This window comes from Gossypium raimondii, chromosome 11, assembly GCF_025698545.1.
Source record: "Gossypium raimondii isolate GPD5lz chromosome 11, ASM2569854v1, whole genome shotgun sequence".
Taxonomy (NCBI): domain Eukaryota; kingdom Viridiplantae; phylum Streptophyta; class Magnoliopsida; order Malvales; family Malvaceae; genus Gossypium; species Gossypium raimondii.
This window is the reverse complement of record NC_068575.1, coordinates 48,775,957-48,796,927: the sequence shown is the minus strand read 5'-3', so window position 1 is coordinate 48,796,927 and position 20,971 is coordinate 48,775,957. Positions and strand designations below refer to the sequence as shown.

At 31.2% G+C, this 20,971-nt stretch overlaps 1 protein-coding gene across 2 annotated transcripts; it reads right to left on the bottom strand.

Moving 5' to 3' along the window:
• Positions 1-574: 574 nt before the first annotated feature.
• On the bottom strand, positions 575-3,277 carry LOC105803423 (uncharacterized). 2 transcript variants are annotated; one of them, XM_012635603.2, is made up of 3 exons: positions 2,877-3,277; positions 1,541-1,760; positions 575-987 (listed from the first exon to the last, which is right to left on the bottom strand). In XM_012635603.2, the coding sequence occupies exons 1-3, from the start codon at positions 2,928-2,930 to the stop codon at positions 857-859; spliced, it is 405 nt and encodes a 134-aa protein (XP_012491057.1). In that variant the 5' UTR covers positions 2,931-3,277; the 3' UTR covers positions 575-856. The 2 variants fall into 2 exon arrangements, with proteins under 2 accessions (XP_012491057.1, XP_012491058.1); XM_012635604.2 differs by having other exon boundaries at positions 1,568-1,760; positions 2,877-3,274.
• Between the last annotated feature and the right edge of the window lie 17,694 nt (positions 3,278-20,971).

Genomic DNA, 20,971 nt, shown 5'->3' with positions numbered 1-20,971 from the left:
CCGGCAATTATAAGAAAATAATGAAGTTTGTCGTTAAGAGGTAAGCCGATAACATATCAAATCATGCCGGTTTTGATTGTGGAAGCATGAATGGTTAAAAGGATAGGCTAGTTTTAATCGATCAATTATGGCAATTTGCGGGACCATCATCCACACAATTTACACCAACAAAAGATTCAAGGCATAAAATCCCATTACTTGCAGCATAGCAGGTTTTCTGTTGTTTAGGACAATCATAATCCTACAATAAAGCTCGTATTCACTTCGTAGAGTATCAGATTCATCCTTTCTTTAAACTGAAGATTTCCTTTTTTCTTTTTTTGATAATCCTTTAAAACTGATTGTTTTCTTCATCTTAAATCAAGGAGAATCTACGGGTTCATCAGCCACTCCACAAACGGAACACAAAAGAGTATACTTCATATCAACTTTCCATGTCCAACCATACAAATAAATATACCTCCCCAACTACCATATATTTTTCCTACGTTATGCATTACTGCTGTCATTAACAAACACAAATATATATACACACGTGCAACACTTTCAGAAAAGGGAAATGCCCGAGACTGAATTTCTTCAAGAAAAACAAACCGAATTATCACCATTTCCTTGATATAAACATAAATGGTACTCTGTTTCAAAGAACAAGATGCATGATACAACTATAATAATTAACATATACCATATATGTATATCAAAAGAAAGGCTCGTATACGTAAAAGAGTTCTTGAAGGAAGAACTATCAACAACACCTTAACAGATTTTGGACAAAAAGTTCAGTTTTTCCCCTACTTTTTGCTCCCTCAACGAGAAGAAAAACAACATATACGTAGATAAAAAAGCATATTTTGCATCATGGTTCCAGCTTCAAGGAAACAACACGTGACTGTCTGTTGCGCTTTGCTACCTTAACAAAGAATATTGAAAGGCACGAAGGAGCCCACCATGGCCTGCGAACTTTTTGCTCTCCTTTCAGGCAAGCCACTGAAGGATACATTTTCAATATATCAATCACAAAGAAGCATATCTACTTCTAAGAATGACTTACTCTTGTTTCACCAGACAACAAAGAGAGAATAAATCCATGCTGTTGTGCATGAAAGATAATGTTTTCTAGAATAGCAATCCAAATACCATTAAACCGTTATAAATATACTGCAAACAATAGAGGATAGCCTACCTATCATGCAAAAAAGCATCGACAAATCTCAACCAATCAATATTCCTATTTACCAATTCATGCATAGAAGGCACTGCTCCCACAAAACTTGGATACCAAAGGAAGTTGTTTGAAGAAAACGGGCAAAATGTTTATGCTTCATTGGTGATAATGCATGCAGCAGAGAGAAGTGCCCATGTTCTAAAATACGGTTCAATCAGAGAAATACTACTAATAGAAATATGTCTCTTAGCACAAGAATAAGGAATTATCAAGCAAATCTAAAGATTGAAGTCACTTCCAAATCTAGAGGCAAAAGCTTTGTGTGTGGGTGTGCATGTTTGCGTATAGAGAGAGAGAGAGAGAGAGAGAGAGCACCGAGAGAGAGAGCACCGAGAGAGAGACCTTTTATTCGTCTGAGTTCCTTACATAGCGTGATAAAGTCTCCCCATTTCATATGACACCGCCTTATAAATCGAAGAATCTGTTCAGTTGTGAACATAGACATGCCTTCCAAGTATTCTCCATTGACACCATTTTCTTTGAAAATCTGACGGTAGCTACCAAGATTTATCTCTTCCAACCACATTCCAACATCCTACCAGAACAAAAAGATAAAAGTGGAAAAGCATGTTATCAAATCAAATGTCCATGCCAAAGGCTTTCATGTTGAAGAACAAAAAACAAAAACATGTTCCAAGAGCTTCACCTACTGCTTCAAATTCAAAACCTGTTGCGCTTTACTTAACATCATAAAGTAAACCACCTTTTGCAGCAACTTTTTCACTAGTAATGGCTCAAGTTATGCACAAATTACCTTGTTGCACAATTTCAGTTATCAGAGTCATCACTATCAGTTTCTGTTATCAGAAATGAATGATAATGATAATGAAGAGAGAGATTGTTTGCATATTTACCATAAAATATCTGCAGTCACCTAGACCAAGCTACTCACATTGTAGTTACAGTCGGGAAGCCATAAATCTAGATATTTCATTTCTCCACACAAACAACCCCACCAACTTTCAATAGGAATGCTCAACAACGTAAATGAAAGTTCTGACAGAGAAAAATATTGCAGAGAAGTTCAAGCTATCTTAAATTCGTGAAACCACGATCCAGTATCAAGAAAAAACAAGTGGAATCACCAGAAAAAAAATACCAATATGTCTAACCCCATAACTGAACTGCTCATTCCAAACACCCCAACAGAAAGAGGTGGAAAATGACAACCTTAAACAAACATTTTAAATGGAATGCTACTAAGCCATGCATAAGCAAGAGAGCAGACTCTAAATCACCTAAATTAGAGCCAACACAAAATGGGTTCATCAAACAAATGATTTTTATCTATACCTGGAAATAGATAAAGAAAGAGAGATGGGAATATATACCAAATTGATAGCAAAGGAAGCAAAATAAATCTTTCATTAGTTAAGATAGGCAGAAAAAAGTGATCACCTTTTTGGTCAAGTCAATTCACTTTAACAGTTTCCAAAAATCATAAGATCAATAACCCAATATCTTACAATCGATAATAAGTTTTGACGAACAATTTCCAAGTGAAAAAAAATTTACAACATAATTAGCAGAATTCCACAATTAAGTAGCAATACTAAATCTCACGAAAAGAAAAACTAAAGATCTAAACTTCACAGGAACAAGATCCAATTAAAATCAAAAGTAAAAACAAACAAAAGAGAGAAAGAAATACCTCAACAGTCCAAATGAAGAAATCGAGTGGCTCAGGCGGGTGTTCTTTGGTCATCTCCTCTATTATTTCAACAGAAATTCAGCTTTTATATTGATCACCAATTTCCCATCAAAATTAACGCTGCTTGAAACGATAATCAAATTAAAACGGACCGAAAGAATAACTGTCCCTTTGATTCCCGGGAAATTAAAAAGAAAAATGGAGGACAACAGTTTTGAGGTTAGAGTGACAGTTGTTGAGATCCCAATCCTTCTCCTCTTTTTCCTCGGGAAACAAACACGAGAGCAAAAAAGAGTGAGAAATGGAAAACAGGGAAAAAAGAAAAGCGAGAATTTCAGGGTTGGATTTGTTTTTCCCTTTTTTCTACATTTTAGATTGTTTTGAGACATTGAGATTGAGATTGTAAATTTGTTTAAATATTGGAAAACAAACTGTAATTATCCACTTTTATCTCATGTCTCTACTATTTTTTTTTATCATTTAAATATTTAATTTTATATTTGAATTTGATATTAATTTTTGGAATTTAATTTCAAAATATGTGTTTTCCCCTTAACACATGAAACTTGAACTCCTGGAAACTACAATTTGACCTACCTAACTCAACCCTAAGGCATTCATTCCAATTCCAACACTTAACTTCAACACGCCAGATGTTGATTTTCACATTCCATCACTTTTTTACCTTTCTAACTTTAAAAAAAAAAACTTATAAAATTTAAAAATATTTTCTTATATTTCTTAAATAATTTTAATGATTTTTAATTTTTGAGAATAAATTTATAATTTTTAAAAAATCAATTAAATGCTGACGTGTCATCCACGTGTATGCCATATCAAGGAAGTTAAAAACGTTAACTTTTCTATCCATTTTAGAGTGATTTGACAAAAAATCATTATGTCGATGTTGGTATCATGAAATTCACTGCCCGTTATTTAGATTGTGTAATGAATGCAAAGTAAAGATTTGATAATGTGGTGTGATAAAACTCAAATTATAAGATAAATTTGATACTTGGAAGCATTTGAGTAGAAGATATCGCTAGATTGGATTATTGTGTGTTATATCATATAATTAGAAGATTACTATTTACACATATGTTTAAATAAAAGTTTATATTTTGTTTTCAAAAAATAAATTTTTTATAAGTGAATGTCACATCAATCACAAAAATTGGAATTGGTCAGCCAACTACTTTTTAGACTTCAATTCTTCCAATAGAAAATATATATATTCAGGGTAGATTAACATTTTTATATTCGTATTTTGTTGATAAAATACTCTAACTATATAATTATGATTAATTCTTAGACTTGTGAAAAAAATACAAGTAGGGTTACTCATTTGAATTAAAATCCATTCCAAGAATAACATATAAAATTATGGGGACTCATAAAATGATGAAATAAATAAAGTTAGACTATTAATTTATTATTTAATTAAGTGTCCAAGTGTATAAAAAAAGAAATAAAGTTGTGTAATGTGAAGAAATTAAAATTGAATGAGTGGAATTAGGCATCGGCTTCTTTGGTTCCCCAAAATGGAGATCAAAGTGATCCTAATATCTTAAGCAATAGTTTCTTTCTTCTTCATATTTGATTTAACTTCGACTGGGCGGTAAAATTTAAGCTAACTACATTAGTCCAACCACCCACCTATAAATATCCCTCATTTCGTTAGTTTTCCCCACAAAACCCTAAACCTTACTACAATCCCTCAACTCACCTTTCAAATTCTGTGGAAATAAAATAGGACAGACATAACAGGGGTTCGATTAAATGAAATGGAATGAATATTAGAATAGTATTTATGCATTTGATTGAGAATAATAAATATATAATTCGAATGAAGAATATGCCTTTTAATAAATTAAATTATGTAATATAAAATATTTACCCTTAACTAAAGTTAATAATATTTTATTTTATATACATTACAAAATAATCAATTATATGTATTAAAAATTCAAAACAAAGTAATAAAATTTTAATATCTATAAATATAATTAAGACATAATGTCTATAAATATAATAAAAGAGTCTTTTAAATACATAATTAACAAAAAAATGTATTTTTTACATCAATTTAATATTAAAGAATAATATTTTATTTTTATATTTTCTAAAATTTGAAAATAATATTTTGTATTAAAAGATTTGAAAGATTTTTGTTCTTATCATTTTTTTCTTTTCCTTTTTCTTTTAAAATGGAAACTAGCTAGCATCAAAAAAAAAAAGAGGGAAAAACACAAAATGTGTCCCATACGCACATACATCAGGACTCAAAAAGTCCTAAAGAAAAGTGCAAACCGAATTCAAATCAAATACAAAGCAGAGAAGAAAAATTAAGAAAGAACCAAAAAAAAAAAGAATCCCGATCATTAGAACTAGTTTCTCCCAAAAAACTCAAAACAAAGAACTAGCTAAAACTCTCCAATCTCTGGAAACTAAGAATGCATGAAGCCGTGATCAACAAAACCTAGTAGAGAGTGGAGCTTCAGTGTCATCATCGTAGTAAAGTATAAAATTTCCCATGAACCAAAGCCAAAACAACCTAGGGCAGAGAGGAACAGTTCGACCTATCTATCTCCACGACTCACTCCACCATCTCCGGTGCTTCCTCAATTTAGAATCGTTGACGACACCCCTCCTTGGCCAAGGTATGAGCTGCAGTATTTGCTTATCTCTTAACATAATGGAAAGTAATCTGCTAAAAAAAAACCTAACATGTGTTTAATATCAGCTATAATTGGACTAAGAAATGATCTATCATCCGTGCTTGTATGTAATTTCTTTATAATCGTCAATGAATCCTCCTCAATCTGGACATGGCGGAAACCAATCTCCTACGCAAACCGAATTGCCTACTCGCACGCCCGGGCTTCCGCAACAAAGGCATGCAATATTAGTATAAGGGTAAGTACAAGCCCCTAAAATCAGCCCTTTTTTCATTTCTTGCAATAATTCCTGAGATATATGTTTCCTTCTGAAGATTAAAAGATGAATCAAAGTTAAATTTAATAAAGTCCGGACTAGGTGGTCTTCAATAAATTTGTGTAGTGGGGCAACTAGGGCATCGCACTATTTCTAGGGCTTTGATTTCAGCAAGGTAGCCTAAAATGAACACCACTAAATCATTCATTATTTGCCTTATACCCTCGTGGATTATTTTATTTCGTGCAAACCAAATAAACCAAACAGGTAGGGTCACCAATTTTCTATTTATGTCATCTGTTGTTTGGAAAACCTCTACTAACCAAGATTTGTAATCTAGATGATTTGACATAGGGGGCACTGTAATTTGCAAAAATGTCAAAATCTAGCTTGTTACTAAGCAGAAACCTAGTAGGTGATCAACATATTCCAAATCTATCTGACACAATGGACAAAGAACATGAATAGTAATATGACGTTCGTTTAGATTAGCATACGTAGGCATAAAATCATTGTATATTTTTCACGTAATTTTAATCTTTTCTGGAAGTTGTAATGCCCATAAATCCAAGAAGAAATTATTTGCAAAGGTAGTCATAAGAGTAGGCAAATCTTTCTGTAGTTTAGAGTTTCCATGTACAAGTAGCTTGTAACCATTTTTCACTATATACACCCCCGATCTGTCCAGCCTCTAAATATTAGAATTGGGTAGTTTTGTCCTGGCAAAAGTTATAGATAGGATGGCTTGCACTTGATCCTCGTCTGTAATATCATGGAAGGTCGCTTCATTCTAGGTACCACTTTCCTGATTAATTAGATAAAACACCCTTGTATACCTTATATCAATTTTTTGACATCAAATTCGACCATCCCCAAGTCCTGAAATCCAAGGATCATTCCATATATTCACAGACTCCCCATCATCAATGCACCAGCCTAAGCTCTTTTCCAACAATCCCTTAGCACTTGTTATGCCTCTCCAGGTAAGGGAAGGGTAAGAACTTAATCCTGTGGATAAGAAATCAGTATGGAGATTAAATAACCCTATTAAAGGAAAGTCTCCAAAGTCTAAAAAAAGAAGTTGGAAAAGGAAGGTAACAGGAAGTTTGATTGCTAAAAAAAATTGAATTGCGTGGCTGGGAAGAGGAAACTATATTTGAAAATGAATGAGGAATTTCAAAATTTTGATCATGGGAAAACCAAAAAAAAAGAAGGTTAGGACCAAATTTGATGCCTTAGAATGTTCAATGTTAGATGATGTGATGATGAAGACCCCGATACAAATTCTTGCATTTTTTCAATTTTGATCGGCAGCTGACAAGAAGTCAACTGATCAGATACAATGAAAATAATGTTGGAATGTCCGTGGGCTGGTAAACCCACGGACAGTGTAGAGACTTCGGCATACGTTGAGGTTATATAATCCTCGTATAGTCTTCTTTATGGAGACAAAATTGGATAATAAAAGAATGGAAAAAATAATGAGGGGTGTGGATTTTTGTGTGGGATAAAAGTAAATGCGGAAGATTCCAGAGGGGTTCTTTGTTTAGTTTGGAAAGATGATGTTTCGATTAGCTTAAGGAGTTTTTTCAAGAATCATATGTATCTGTTAAGGATGATCATAACGACAAGGAATGGAGATTCACCGATTTTTACGGAGCACCTGGTGTTATAGATAGGAATGGTACTTGGAATTTATTACGATGGCTTGAACAAGACCATAATTATCCTTGGCTCATTAGTGGTGATTTCAACGAAATATTATTTTCTTTTGAAAATGTAGATAGCATCCCGTGGGTGGAAATGAGGATGAAGGTTTTTAGCAAATTTTTAGAAGAATGTCGGTTAATGGATGTCGATTTCTCTAGGGTGTGGTCACTTGGGAGAGAGGCAATCTGGTGGAAACAAACATGAGAGAGAGACTTGATAGAGGGGTTGTGAATGATCAATGGCTGACAAATTTTCCTCATGCATATATTTGGCACTTACCACACTCTTTCTTGGGTCATTGTCCGCTTTTGATAAATTTGGATCAAATGAGAGAAACGCTAGGGGTAGAAAAGTTTAGGTTCGAGGCTTGCTGGACAATATATGAGTCGATAGAAGGGAAAATTGAAAGGTTATAGAAGGTTTCCTTGAGGTCAATAATGAATATGCTAGACAACTTACATCAGGGTTTGACGGTTTGGTTTAAGTCAATCAAAGATAGAAGGGCGGGGTTGAAGAGGGCTCTTACAAGGAAACTTGAAGGTTTGGCGAAAGTGGAACGTGATGGTGAGACATTATCTGAATTTATTGATACCAAAATTCAGTTAAATTGGGAGATTGATAAAGACGAAGTATTTTGAGAGCAACGAGCTAGGGCAAACTGGCTTCACTTAGGGGATAAAAATACCGCTTTTTTTTCCATAAATTTGCTACTGCTTATAGACGTATGAACAAAATTTCTCGATTGGAGTAGAAGGGTGGACATGAACTGTTTGACGATGAGGGGATCGAGGAAGCAGCAATTGATTATTTTCAAAGTTTGTTCACATCTAGCGGGATGGGGGATATTTCTAATATTTTATCTGGAATTGAAGTTAGTATTAAATCTGACATTAATGAGATCCTTTTGTCTACATATACGATAGATGAGGTTTTTACAGCTTTAAAGGAAATGGGTCCAATGAAAATGCCTAAGATTGATGGTTTTCCGGCTATGTTTTTCCAACGATATTGGTACATAGTTGGAAGTGATTTCATCAGGTTTTGTTTGGGCATACTGAATAAAAGTAAATTTTTGGAGTTTTCTATTGTTACTAATATAGTACTAGTTCCCAAAATTTCAAACCCGACAAATTTGGTGAACTTTAGACCCACCAACATTTGCATGGTCATTTAGAAGCTTATAGCTAAAGTAGTGGCAAACAGGCTTCAAGGAGTTATTGAAAATGTAGTGATTGTGCACAAAGTGTATTTATTTTGGGTCGCTTGATCTCAGACAATGTTATTCTAGCCTATGAGCTTTTACATATCTTTCGGCAGAAGTATTATGAGAAGAAAGGGTACATGGCGGTAAAATTGGACATGAGCAAGGCCTATGATCAAGTTGAGTGGGTTTTTTTTAAAGAAGTGATACTACGTATGAGATTTAAAAAGGAATGGGTGACTCTTATCATGCAATGCATTACTTCGGTGTCTTATTTGGTAATCATCAATAGAAAGCAATGGAGGATTTTCCACCCAACTCTAGGGTTTCGTCAAGATGGCCCTCTTAGTTCATTTCTTTTTCTAATATAAAATGAAGGACTACTATCCTTAATGCAATTGGCAATTAGTGGAAGATTGATGAAAGGTGCTAAAGCGAGTAGGCTAGGGCTGGAGATATCACATATTCTCTTTGCAGATGATAGTATTATTTTTGGGAATGCAACTGATAGGGGGCAACTTTGTTGAAAGATATCCTCAATTAGTACGAAAGCTGCTCAGGTCAATATGTGAATTATCATAAGTCTACAATATTTTTTAGTACAAACACACCTCTAGAAGATAAGATACGTGTATTGAGAATGTTAGGAATGAGGTATTCGTCAAATCTGAAAAAATATTTAAGGCTTCTTAATATGGTAGGAAAAGCGAAGAAAGCTTCGTTCCAAAACCTTAAAGATCGGATCAAATTATGGATTGAAGGCTAGAGCACAAGATTTTTATCACAGGACGGTAAAGAGGTGTTTATTAAGTCCATCTTACAGGCTATTCCTACTTATGCCATGATTTGCTTTTTATTACCTAAATATTTTTTTGGTGAATTGAAAAGTTTGATAAGTAGGTTCTGGTGGAAGAAAGGGCAGGGTAGGAGAGGTATACATTGGTGTGGTTAGCAACAAATGTGTCTAATAAAAGAAGAATGTGGTTTGGGCTTTCATAATATGAGTACTTTCAATGTTGCTTTGTTAGCAAAGTAAGGTTGGAGACTTAATAATTACCCAGATTTATTAGTTGCTTGAGTTCTTAAAGCTAAATACTATCATAATTCTGATTTCTTTAATACAAATTTGGGTTATGTACCATCATATACGTGGAAAAGCATTTGGGCAACGAAGGGGGTATTACATGAGGGGTTTCGTTGAAAAGTAGGGTCAGGGAAAATATTTCGATTAATGAAGATGCATGTATTCTAGGGACAGTTGATTATCGTCTATCTAATGTCAATCAACACATGCATAATCGTAGAGTTGTCGATTTAATCGATTTCACTACTAGAAATTAGAAAAGGGAGTTAATTATCAATACCTTTTCAGAGGAGGATGCGAATTGGATTCTCTGAATACCTTTAGCGTTGTCCAACCTTGATGATCTGTTGGTGTGGCGTCCCCTCTCGAGTGAATTTCCAGTCCACAACGCCTACAAACTATTACAAAACCTTTCACGGAGTCCTAACGCTTATGCTTTACAGAACAATTTTTGAAATTTCTACAAACAATTGTGGAGCCTTAAACTATCCTCTAAACTTCTAATTACATTATGGAGGTTATCACGACATTTTATTCTTAAACTTGTTAACTTGTAGCGACAAAGATTGGTGAGTAATATAGCCTGTCCACGATATGCACAAGAGGTGGAGTCAATGGATCACATTTTTTGGGTTTGTCCTGTATCAATTGAGACATGGTTAGTCTTAAGTTTTTCTCATATATTGAGTAAACCTGAGTTGGGTTTTGATCATTGGCTTACTTGGGTTTTCGATGTTTTCTCATTTCAATAGAGGAATGTCAGAGTTCATGAACGTAAGGTCAATACTGGTCATGATATTTCTCATTTCATCAATAGTTATAGCATTGAGTTAGAGGTAATGGAAAAGAGGAAACTCACACAAAAGTTTGTAGTAGCAAATTGGAGGAGACCTTCAAGACCAATTATAAAGATAAATTTTGATGGTGCTTTTAGTAACAACATGTTTAGATCATCAATGGGGTTAGTAGCACGAAATATGGAGGGGCAGGTGCTATTTTCCTGTTCGATGCTCCATGAAAACACTCTGTCGAGCTTCACTATCGAAGTGATTGTTTGTCTCCGTGCAGTGCAAGTGGGTTTGGAGAGAGGTTGGCCGGAAGTAAAGTAGAAGGGGATGTGTTAGTTATCATAAAAAAAATGTTTGTCATCAACCTTAGATAAATCTTAATTAAGTGTTTACATTTATGACATTCAAAGCTAAAGAGTTAGATTTCAGCATATTGACTTTTTTCACACACCCAGATCGACGAATAGGCAAGTGAACCTCTTAGCGACAGAATCATTGAAAAGAAATGAGGAATATTACCTAGAAGGAGGAGTTCCAGTATTTGCTGAGAGGTTGATGGTAGCGAAAAAGTTGTATGAGCCAAAGTAAAGTAGATCGGAGAAGGGAAAGGAAGAAATGAGAGAAATTATTTTTTGGATTAAATGTGAGTTGTTTTCTCTCTGTGCACTGAACCATCTAAGACTAAAATGATTGAAATGTTGGAACGGGTGCTTGGTGCAAGCTGATTGGGCAACATATCGGTGGATTTCTATATTGTTCCTTTTTTGGTTTTTTTATATTCTTTTGTTTTAGGCCTTTGGTTTGGTCCGTTTATTTAGTCTGTTTGCTTTTGGTTGTGGACTTATTTTATTTTGTCTTATTTATTAATATAACCCAACCTATTTTCTTTCAAATATATATATATATAATATTAGAGAAATCATGAGTTAAAAATGATAAGAGACATTTAAGTCAATTAATTTATGAGAGATGTTGGTTAATATGTTGAGTCAATTTTGAGAATATTGATTTCAAATATATGTTTATATAAATTAATTAGAAGAAGAATGAAAAGTCAAATTTGAGAAACGTGATCCAATTCATCATTCCTTTTATCATTCATCTTGCTAAAATTTTCACAATTTCGTCAAAATTTTCATTAAATAATTGACAATTTCATTAATTTGAAAGATTGAAAATCAAGTAATAACAACATTAATTAAAATCAAAATGAAAAAAATATGAACATTAGAGGTTAAGTCTAGGTAAATTACATCAACAGTTACTTAACTTTGGGGTAGCTGATAAAACAGTCACATTGGTTTCTTTTCAGTCACTCAACTTTAGAAAAATAACAAAACAGTCACTAACATTATCAAAAAGTGACAAATCAGTCACCCACTAACATTTTCCGTTGCAGACTTAATGGGGCATGTGACGTGGCAGTAAACCCATCCAATTTAAAAAGAAATTGAAAAAAAAACTTAATAACAGAGAAGAAGAAGAAGAAAAGACTGTAAAAAAAAAGGTATTCTTCACCTAATTTGGCGGGGTCTGATTCTTTGCCATTGAAACACCATGTCTTTGCTCTTCTTCTTCTTCTCCTTAGCTCTTTTCCTCTGTAACCTTCCGCCATTGTTGTCCCGGCAAGACTGATCTTTCAATTTTTCGGGTTTCCCATGGATTCCATCTCAAAACAAGTTTCTTATCTCTTTAAACAAAGTCTTCGTTGTTAGGTTTAAGTCAATGGGTTCTTCTACAAAACTTTACACTTTCTCTGTTTGGTATTACAACATATCTAAAAATAACACCATTGTTTGGTTGGCTAATGATGATTCTCCGCTGACCCGAAATTTGTCTCTTGTCATCGGTGACAATGGTGAGCTTCGTTTAATAAACTCTTCAAGCCAAAACTTGTTACTGGAACAACCATTAGTGACTGGTAATTAGAATTCGACGAGGCTGGTATTGGAAGATGGGGGAATCTCGTTTATGGGAATTGGCAGAGTTTCGATTTTTCAACCGATACCATTTCACCCAGCTAGATAATGAAAACAAATGGGACGACTATTTGTTCAAATAACGATAAATTCATCTTTCAGAACAGCAAAAGCCTAGTTTTCAATTTATCTCAATACTAGGCCACTGATAATTTGTTTCAGAAACTGGAATCAAGTGGGGAAGTGGTTCAAGCTAATTGGGTGACTTTGGTTTCTTTCGATTTCGGCCACTGATAATCCCTTCTTTCCTTTTGGTAGCCCCTTTACCTTGGACAAAACCATCCCAAATCCCTTATTATTATTATTATTATTATTATTATTATTATTATTATTATTATTATTATTCTCTTCTGATAAACCCTAAAGGGCTACTAATATGGTTGTTTAAATTGGTGCTAACTGGCCAACTGTTAGGTTAATGACACCAAGCAAGCCCTCATCTACCACGTCACTTTGTCGTTACATTTGTAACAAAAAACGAAAAAAAAAGAATTGTTTTGTTATTTTTTTAAAGTTGAGTGACTGAATTGAAACCAATGTAATTGTTTTGTTAGCTACCTCAAAGTTGAGTAACTGTTGGTGTAATTTACCCTTAAGTTTATTATTGTACTTATTATAAAAAATATATTTTTTCTTGTAGACAACTATGTATATCCGATGTTGAGATTTATTTTTTGATTTACTTCAAATCATATGAGTGTAGAACTATCCATAATCCTTTATCGACCCTTAAATAAGAGTATAATGTATTTCAGTGCATTCGAACCTACGTCTTCTTGCACTGACAATAAAACCAATGCCAACTAAACTAAGACTAAATCGGCTGATGTTGAGATTTTATTTTATTCCAAGTGTTGTGGTTTTTGAGCTTTGATGTGTGCTTATACTGGGACAAGTATTGAATCAATTATCTAAGCTCCGATTCAATTCAGTAGTTGCCTAGCACTACCATTCATATATATGACCTAGAATACAACTAGGATTTATTGGAGTTTCAGAATCATTGAGGAGAGTCTAAAACTTTTTCTCCTTTATGATTTGGTAAAAGTCCATTTTTCTTTGTTTTATACATCATCTTTTTAAATAGAGATTGTTTATATTAATAAGTATTGCACATTATATTTTCTTAAAGGGAGATATGGATTCAAATTTTGGGGATGACATTGTTAGAAAGAATAATCACCAATTCCGAATATAAACCCTAAAATAGACATAAAGAATACTGAAAATAAAAATATTTATTAAAAAGTAATATCAAACCGGTATAATATATACACTATAACTCCCTCGTAAAGAAAAAGTTAGTCCCTTCACTCCTCAAAATTGAAATACAAATCATTCAATAACTCATCTAAAGCGGAGCCATATCAAAATATAAGAAAAGCCCAATAGCTTAAACACGGCAGCTCATAACATAAATAGAAGATTCTACATAAAGGGCAGCATTTGGGCAACCCACAAATCAATTCCAAATACTAAGCTTCCCACGCATGCTTTTACTCTACTAAGCATTAAAAACATCTTCAATCCGGCTTAGCAACTCACTCCATTTTCCATTTCAACAAATCTCAACTTCAGTTTCAAGTTATGACTAATTCTAACCCTACATCACTTCATCAGCATCAGCCCTTTCTTTCTGTCACTTTTGCTATAAAAAGGGTTTGCTTCAGTCCTTCAGCCTCTTACTACCTTTAGAGGGTTGCCATGCCCACACTACCATATTGGAGCTGCCCTCACTTAACTCCTTTTTTTATAATTACAATGGCAATGTGAAAATACAAACAACTCATAGGTACGACAAGAAAATTTAGAAAAGAGCATAAATATTGAGCGTTAGAGCAAATACTTTTTGAGGATCTATTTGCTTTCTACGCAATCTTTCAACAAGTCCTCTGTGGTTTTGTAATACATAATTTAAAGGTACCTTCACCTTTTTATAGCACTAATATGCAAATACAATGGGATTCCCAACCTGTGCTTTTTCTTAATTTTCTCGTCATTAAAATGTGTAATATTTAAGTTCAAATATTAAAAAATTTTTAATCTCAGACCAATATATATATTTATATAAAATAAATTCAATGAATTGGTGATAATGAAGATCATTTTACTGAAATAATATACTAAAAATCACTAACACACAATTCATAAGGATTTTTCAATTAATTGCCTTCAAACTACAATATTTAGATAATATTTTTACTTAAAATCTCAAATTTTCATGCCTCAACTTAGTCTTCACTTAATTCAACGATAAAGGATAGATATATGTTTTTTTAATTGCAGACCAAGATTAGATTATTAATTAACTTCAAACATTTACAAAATTGGTCATTAAACTATTAGAATCTTTTCATTTAAGTCATCAGGCTATTAAAATTGATGTTGTATGGCTTTTTTTATTCATCGAACATATTTAAATGTCAATATACCAACCGAAAGCTCTCATTCCCCTTCTCTTCCGTAGTTCAATTTTTATTCATCGAACATATTTAAATGTCAAGAATCTGTGAATCAAAATCCAAACCGCTCTTTTCTCTGATTTTCGATAGTGACCATTAGTTATATTAGATCTAAGGTATATTCTCCTACTCACCAATGGGTATTGATCCACCATATAGATCGTCGAGCCGTCGCTTGAAGCTTGCTAGTCAGATTAAAAAAAAAAAGACTTAACAAACAATGACTTAACTAAAAACTTTTGAATAGTTCAGTGATTTAAATGGAAACTTATGAATTATCAAGTTAAAAAGACCAAACCAGTTGAATAAGTCAGTTTTGATTTCAACAGGTCGGATTATTTAATCTTGGGCTGTAGGTTAAAGTGAAAAGGTAGGATAAAATAGTTAAGTTGAATTGGTTTCAATTTTGAAAACCAAAATCGAGTTAATTGAATTACTTGACTTTGATATATATGATTTATATTTATATAATCTTTAAAATACTTATATCCAAACTCACTAATAATTTTTATGTATTATACAAAAATTAAACTAAGTTAATAAATTAAGAGTAATTATTTGATAAAAAGGTAATTGGGTTTTTAACTCCACAATGAGATAAAGAAAACATCACTTGTCCTTAATTAATATTTAAAATGATAATTATCTAGTATATTGGCAATGAAAAATAAATAAATAGGACATGTAGTGGCAAAATTTTAACCCTGCTCATGGAGTTAAAATTCCCACCTTTTGTATATTATATAATTATACATTTATGCCTCGTTTGGTTACAACAAGAGGAAAATATTTATTCATTACATATGTATTACAATTGTTAAACAAAAATAAAAAATAGTTGTAAAATTTTAAACTGAAATTAGAAAGATGAGTAAAACTCTTAAAAATAAGCGAAACATTTTCCTCCTCTTTGCTAAAAAAGGTTATAGGAATGGGTACATATTACCAATTGAATTAGTTTATTGCTCACTCATATACTAAAACATGAGTAAAAAATAATATTCCTACCAAACGTATTAAAAATAAATATTAAATATCAATTAAAGACATTTGTTAACTTTTAACCTGTTAAAAACTCCAATACTTATGTATCAAATAATTATCTATAATTTTTAATCTAGTTTATGGAATTAACTAAATAATTATCTATAACTTATCCGCCTTCTATGAGAATTTGGTGTTTTTAATTTTCTTTTTAATTTTAAGAATAAATCAATTCAGATTAAATTTTATAAGTTTGAAGAATGAGCATTTAACACTTTTAATTTTTCTTTAGAATTGGAAGACAAAACTTATAAAATATATTCCTCACGATATATATATAATTTCTTATCATCAACTGATCCTCTAATATTTACATATAATTTTAAGATTGATCAAAGTTTAGTAAAAGTACATTTTGTAAGGAGCAAAATAGTCTTTGTGTTGAAATTTTTTTCTTCTTCTTTTTTTGTTAAATGCTGATGTAGCATATTCGAGGTGAAAAAATGTGATGGTTAAGATAAAAAAAAATGATTTTATATAATTTTATTGAGTCAATTACCCATTTATCCAATTCATTAACCCCTAAATTCAAAACCCTTTTTTTCGTCCTTTAAAGTTGAACCTGGATATCACTCTCTTTATCTGATTGCTCTAGCGATTTGTGACCATTAAACTGTTCTATCTTCTAATATCTTGCAAACAAGGGGGATGAGTGCCAAGAATTCAGTACCCCATGGACAAGACACTTACCTCAAAATAAATTATGGACAGTGGTTCAGCCGAGAGAAAGAAATGAGTTTTGAATTTAGAGATTAAAGGATAAGTGGGTAATGGGTAAGACTCTTTAAATTTAATTTTTATCTTAATAATCACTCTTTTTCACCTCATTTACATTAAAAACAAAAAAACTACATAAAGATCCACATCAGCAGTTAGCAGAAAAATGAATGGAAAATTCAAGAGAGCAAACATTTTGCTCCTTATCAAATTTACAGACATTATCATTATGGTATAAGGTTCTATAGTACTTTAACCATCCAAGTTCCTATGTAATCTGTCGTCAAAATTAATATAGGAAGGGTATACTACGAGTAAGTTTACATTTTGATCACTTAACTAAAAAATATTATAATTTGGTAATTAAATTATTCAAAAGTTTTTATTTAAGTAACTGGCTGTAAAATCGATGTTACATGGTTTTCTCTGTTTGCATTGCCTGCACCAATTGAATGTTCTCTTTCCCCTCATCTTTTACAGTTCAGTTTTTTTTTCATGAAATAGCTTTGGACGTCACAAATTTGCGAACCAAAATTCAAACAATTTTCTTCTCTGATCTTCGACATTAATCGTTAGGTCGGCTTGGATTTAAAGTCTGTTTTTTTACTCGTTGATGGGTACTAATCCACCATACTGAACATCCAATCGTCGCTTGGAACTCGCTGGTGGAATTTATTTTAAAAAATTAACAGGCCAATGACTTAAATAAAAATTTTTAAATTGTTCAGTAACTTAAATAAAAACTTTCAAATGATTCAGTAACCAAAACTAAAATTTCCGCCATAATTTAGTGACTAATGGTGTAATTTACCCATAAAAGAAAAATAGAAGGGAAAAGAATTGTCAGATCTAGCTGTCATGGGGGTCCACATGTTATTGTCACGGCCCCATAATATTTAAAATTGAAACACTGGGCCGATTTGGAACTTTTTGGCTGGCTCGGCCTTGTTAAATTATAGTGTGTGGCGTAGAGACGTTACATGAAAATGAAAGTTCCTATTCATTTTCAACCCCATGCATCTTTTTTTTTTTTTTATAGTTAATATATATGTTTACTTTTAAATAATATATATTCAAATAATTACAAAATATATTAAAATAAATATTATAAAAATCACACTTAATAAAATCTAATTTTAAAATCCTACCATAAAACCAAAACCTTATTCATATATCCTTACTAAGTTTAAATTTTTTTAAGTTAATAAATATTGTTGTTAATAAAATTTATAAAAATAAAAGTTATTAAAATGATGAAATATATTTTACTATTATAAAAATATACAATTTAATTCTGATCCTCTCCAAAATTTTTTCTAACTTCGCTCTCATACAAACTATTTATCCACTTTATAATTTTCAGAATTTGAGAGATTTACCAGTCAAAACAATACCTATTTAAGCTTCTTTTGATTATGATTTAATTTTAAATTTTCAACTGAATTTAAAAATTATAATATGAATTATATTTAGCACATCATCCATATATGAATCATAGATAAAATAATTTACAAGCAGTGACAAAGATTTATCAAATTTTAAAAGAAAAGAGCATCCTTCAAAGAAAGAATTTTTACATAATATTATTCATTAGTTGCTTTGAATGTGTCAAATATAAATAATTAACATATAATTACAATGAATTATTAAAATAATAATCCAAATATATTTAGACTAGAATAAATTTTAAGATAATTTAAACTTGACACTTAATATTTTGAAGGGTTTTTTTAATACAATATTTAAAACTTGTTATAATTCTTCCTCTTTTGGACTTTTTAAACTTAATATCATTTTAATGTTGATATAAAACTATAAGAGGGAGTAATGATATTACAAAGTAAGACTTCCCTCAAGCACAAGCATGTCTAATAAGGCATCATTATTAATTATGAAGATGACAAACAGGACATACATATTATACCCTCAAAAGGAAAGGAAGAATAATTAAGTAAGCAATTATATGTATTCATATCAAAGCCTCCAATGCTTAATCATACTCTTTCCCATTTGATAGCAACAAATCATGATATTAGAGATAACCCTCCCTTCCTAAGCTTTTTTAACATTTTCATTCCATACCAACAAACTTAACAAATGTGTTTGTTGTGAATCAATGATGTTCTAAATCCTATCATGATTTGAACAAATGGGTTGGCCATGGATTTACTTCGATATTTCTTTTTCCTTTTCTTTAATAAAACATAAATCCAACCCATTTAGTTTATTATTTATTTAGTTACAATCTGATGATTTAAACAATTGGATGTTTAATCCAGTTGTTTTTACTTTTAACATGAAAGATGTCCAACTGGATTTTGCAATAATTGAACCTAAATGTTGTTGCTTAAGATGGCCCATTCATTGAGGCACTTCAAACTTTGTGCTTCCCAAGTTCCCATCGCCATCTATCCTCCGCTGATGATCCCGATACGCTTCCCTTTGATTCCTTTTCAACTCGACTCAAATCATCTATAAAATCAACTTCAATTTTACATTTTTCTTATATAATAATAATGACTCCTTTTATCATAATCTCATTTGTTTGTTCAGATTTTATATATTATAAAGAGGTGGCTGTTATACAACTATAACAACATATTACTATGGGGAGACAAGTCGTTGTAAACTTATTTTAAAATTCATATAATTAATTAATTTTCATAAAATAAAGAAAGTGGAGCTTATATTCAAAAAAAAAAAGATAGTAAGAATCAAATTAACAAAATTAAGAGTCGTATAACAAGTGCATGTGTTATTACTTTTATGCATATTTTATTTTACATGGCTAATTATAAAGTTCATAAATCTAACAGTTCAATTAGTCAATATGAATTGCTAAATTCAAGTATTGATTTTCCAAATTCATAGTAAAATATTTACTTAAAAATTTAATAGTTTATTGAATTGATATCTTTAATTCCACTAATTGAAAAATATTTTCATTTGGTAAAATATGATTAAAGGATTTTTCACGTGAAATTTAATCATTTTATTGAAATAATATTTTAATTAAGATCATTTTCATTTGATAAATGATAATTAATAAGTTTATGATATGAATTAGGTATTTACATAAAAATTAGAAATATATTGTTATAGAGAATTAATTTAATAAAAAATGTACTTGATGATTATGGATGTTATTGTTATAAAAGTTAAATAAATCATAAAAAATGGGGTTTACTAAAATTTGACTTATTATGGGAAGGATTTAGCTCGCAGTTGGTGCACTTATTGACAAATGTGAGTTGCCATTATTGTAAAAATAATTATAATTATAATTCTTAAAATATTAAAACCCTAAACTTTATACCTTAAATTCTTAAACATAACTTTTAAATCTAACTAAGAAAACAACAACGACAGATAACAGATAGTGTATTCCCATACTGTCAACCTATAATTTCCCTACTTATTAATCATGTAAATTTTAAATTAATCTGATATTTTTAATTTATTTATTGAAAATACTATTTTTATTAATATTTATTTAACCATGAAAAACAATTAAACATTCTCAATTTTTTACATAATCAATATTAATATAATATTATATATAAATATCAAATTATTAAATATTAATAATATAATATATTATGAAAAACTCACCATAAATCCTATTAGTATGATGAATAGGTGGACCTCTCCTTACTCATCATAACTCCACCTAATTTTAAAGATAGGATCTAAAATCACTTTTTGTAAATATAAAAAGATGTGGGTTGGAGTGCGTTGGGTTAAAAAGCGAGCATTATATAAAAGAAAAATGAGATATAACAGTTAAAAAAATACTAATCAAATGAAGAGTATTCATTCATATGGTTTCTCAAACAAGAATCATAACCACATGGTCAGTTGTGGTAAAAATGTTAATTAAACAAAAACGAAGCGAAATGATGGTGTTAAAAAAGGTTTGAAGCTAAATTAGTTGCACCAACAAAAGAAAACATGTTCCCCATTCCTCAAGACTAATAGATATTAGATACAAATTGGTTAAATTAATTAAGATAGTGAGTTAATTAGATTGATGTCTAAAAGCTTTCTAATCTATCACATGGTTAAGCTAATGATATTTTATTATTTTAATCCTTTTTATGCAATTAATAGTTAGTTTATTAAGCAGTATATAGCCCACCAACACCAACACCAACATTTGGGTTGCTGCCTACATCA

Coding starts and splice junctions, on each gene's coding strand:
- LOC105803423 (XM_012635603.2), bottom strand. CDS start 2,930: ATGACCAAAGAACACCCGCCTGAGCCACTCGATTTCTTCATTTGGACT. Junction 1,761..2,876: donor TCTTCATTTGGACTGTTGAG/GTATTTCTTTCT, acceptor TTGTTCTGGTAG/GATGTTGGAATGTGGTTGGA. Junction 988..1,540: donor TCTCGGTGCTCTCTCTCTCG/GTGCTCTCTCTC, acceptor TGTATCCTTCAG/TGGCTTGCCTGAAAGGAGAG.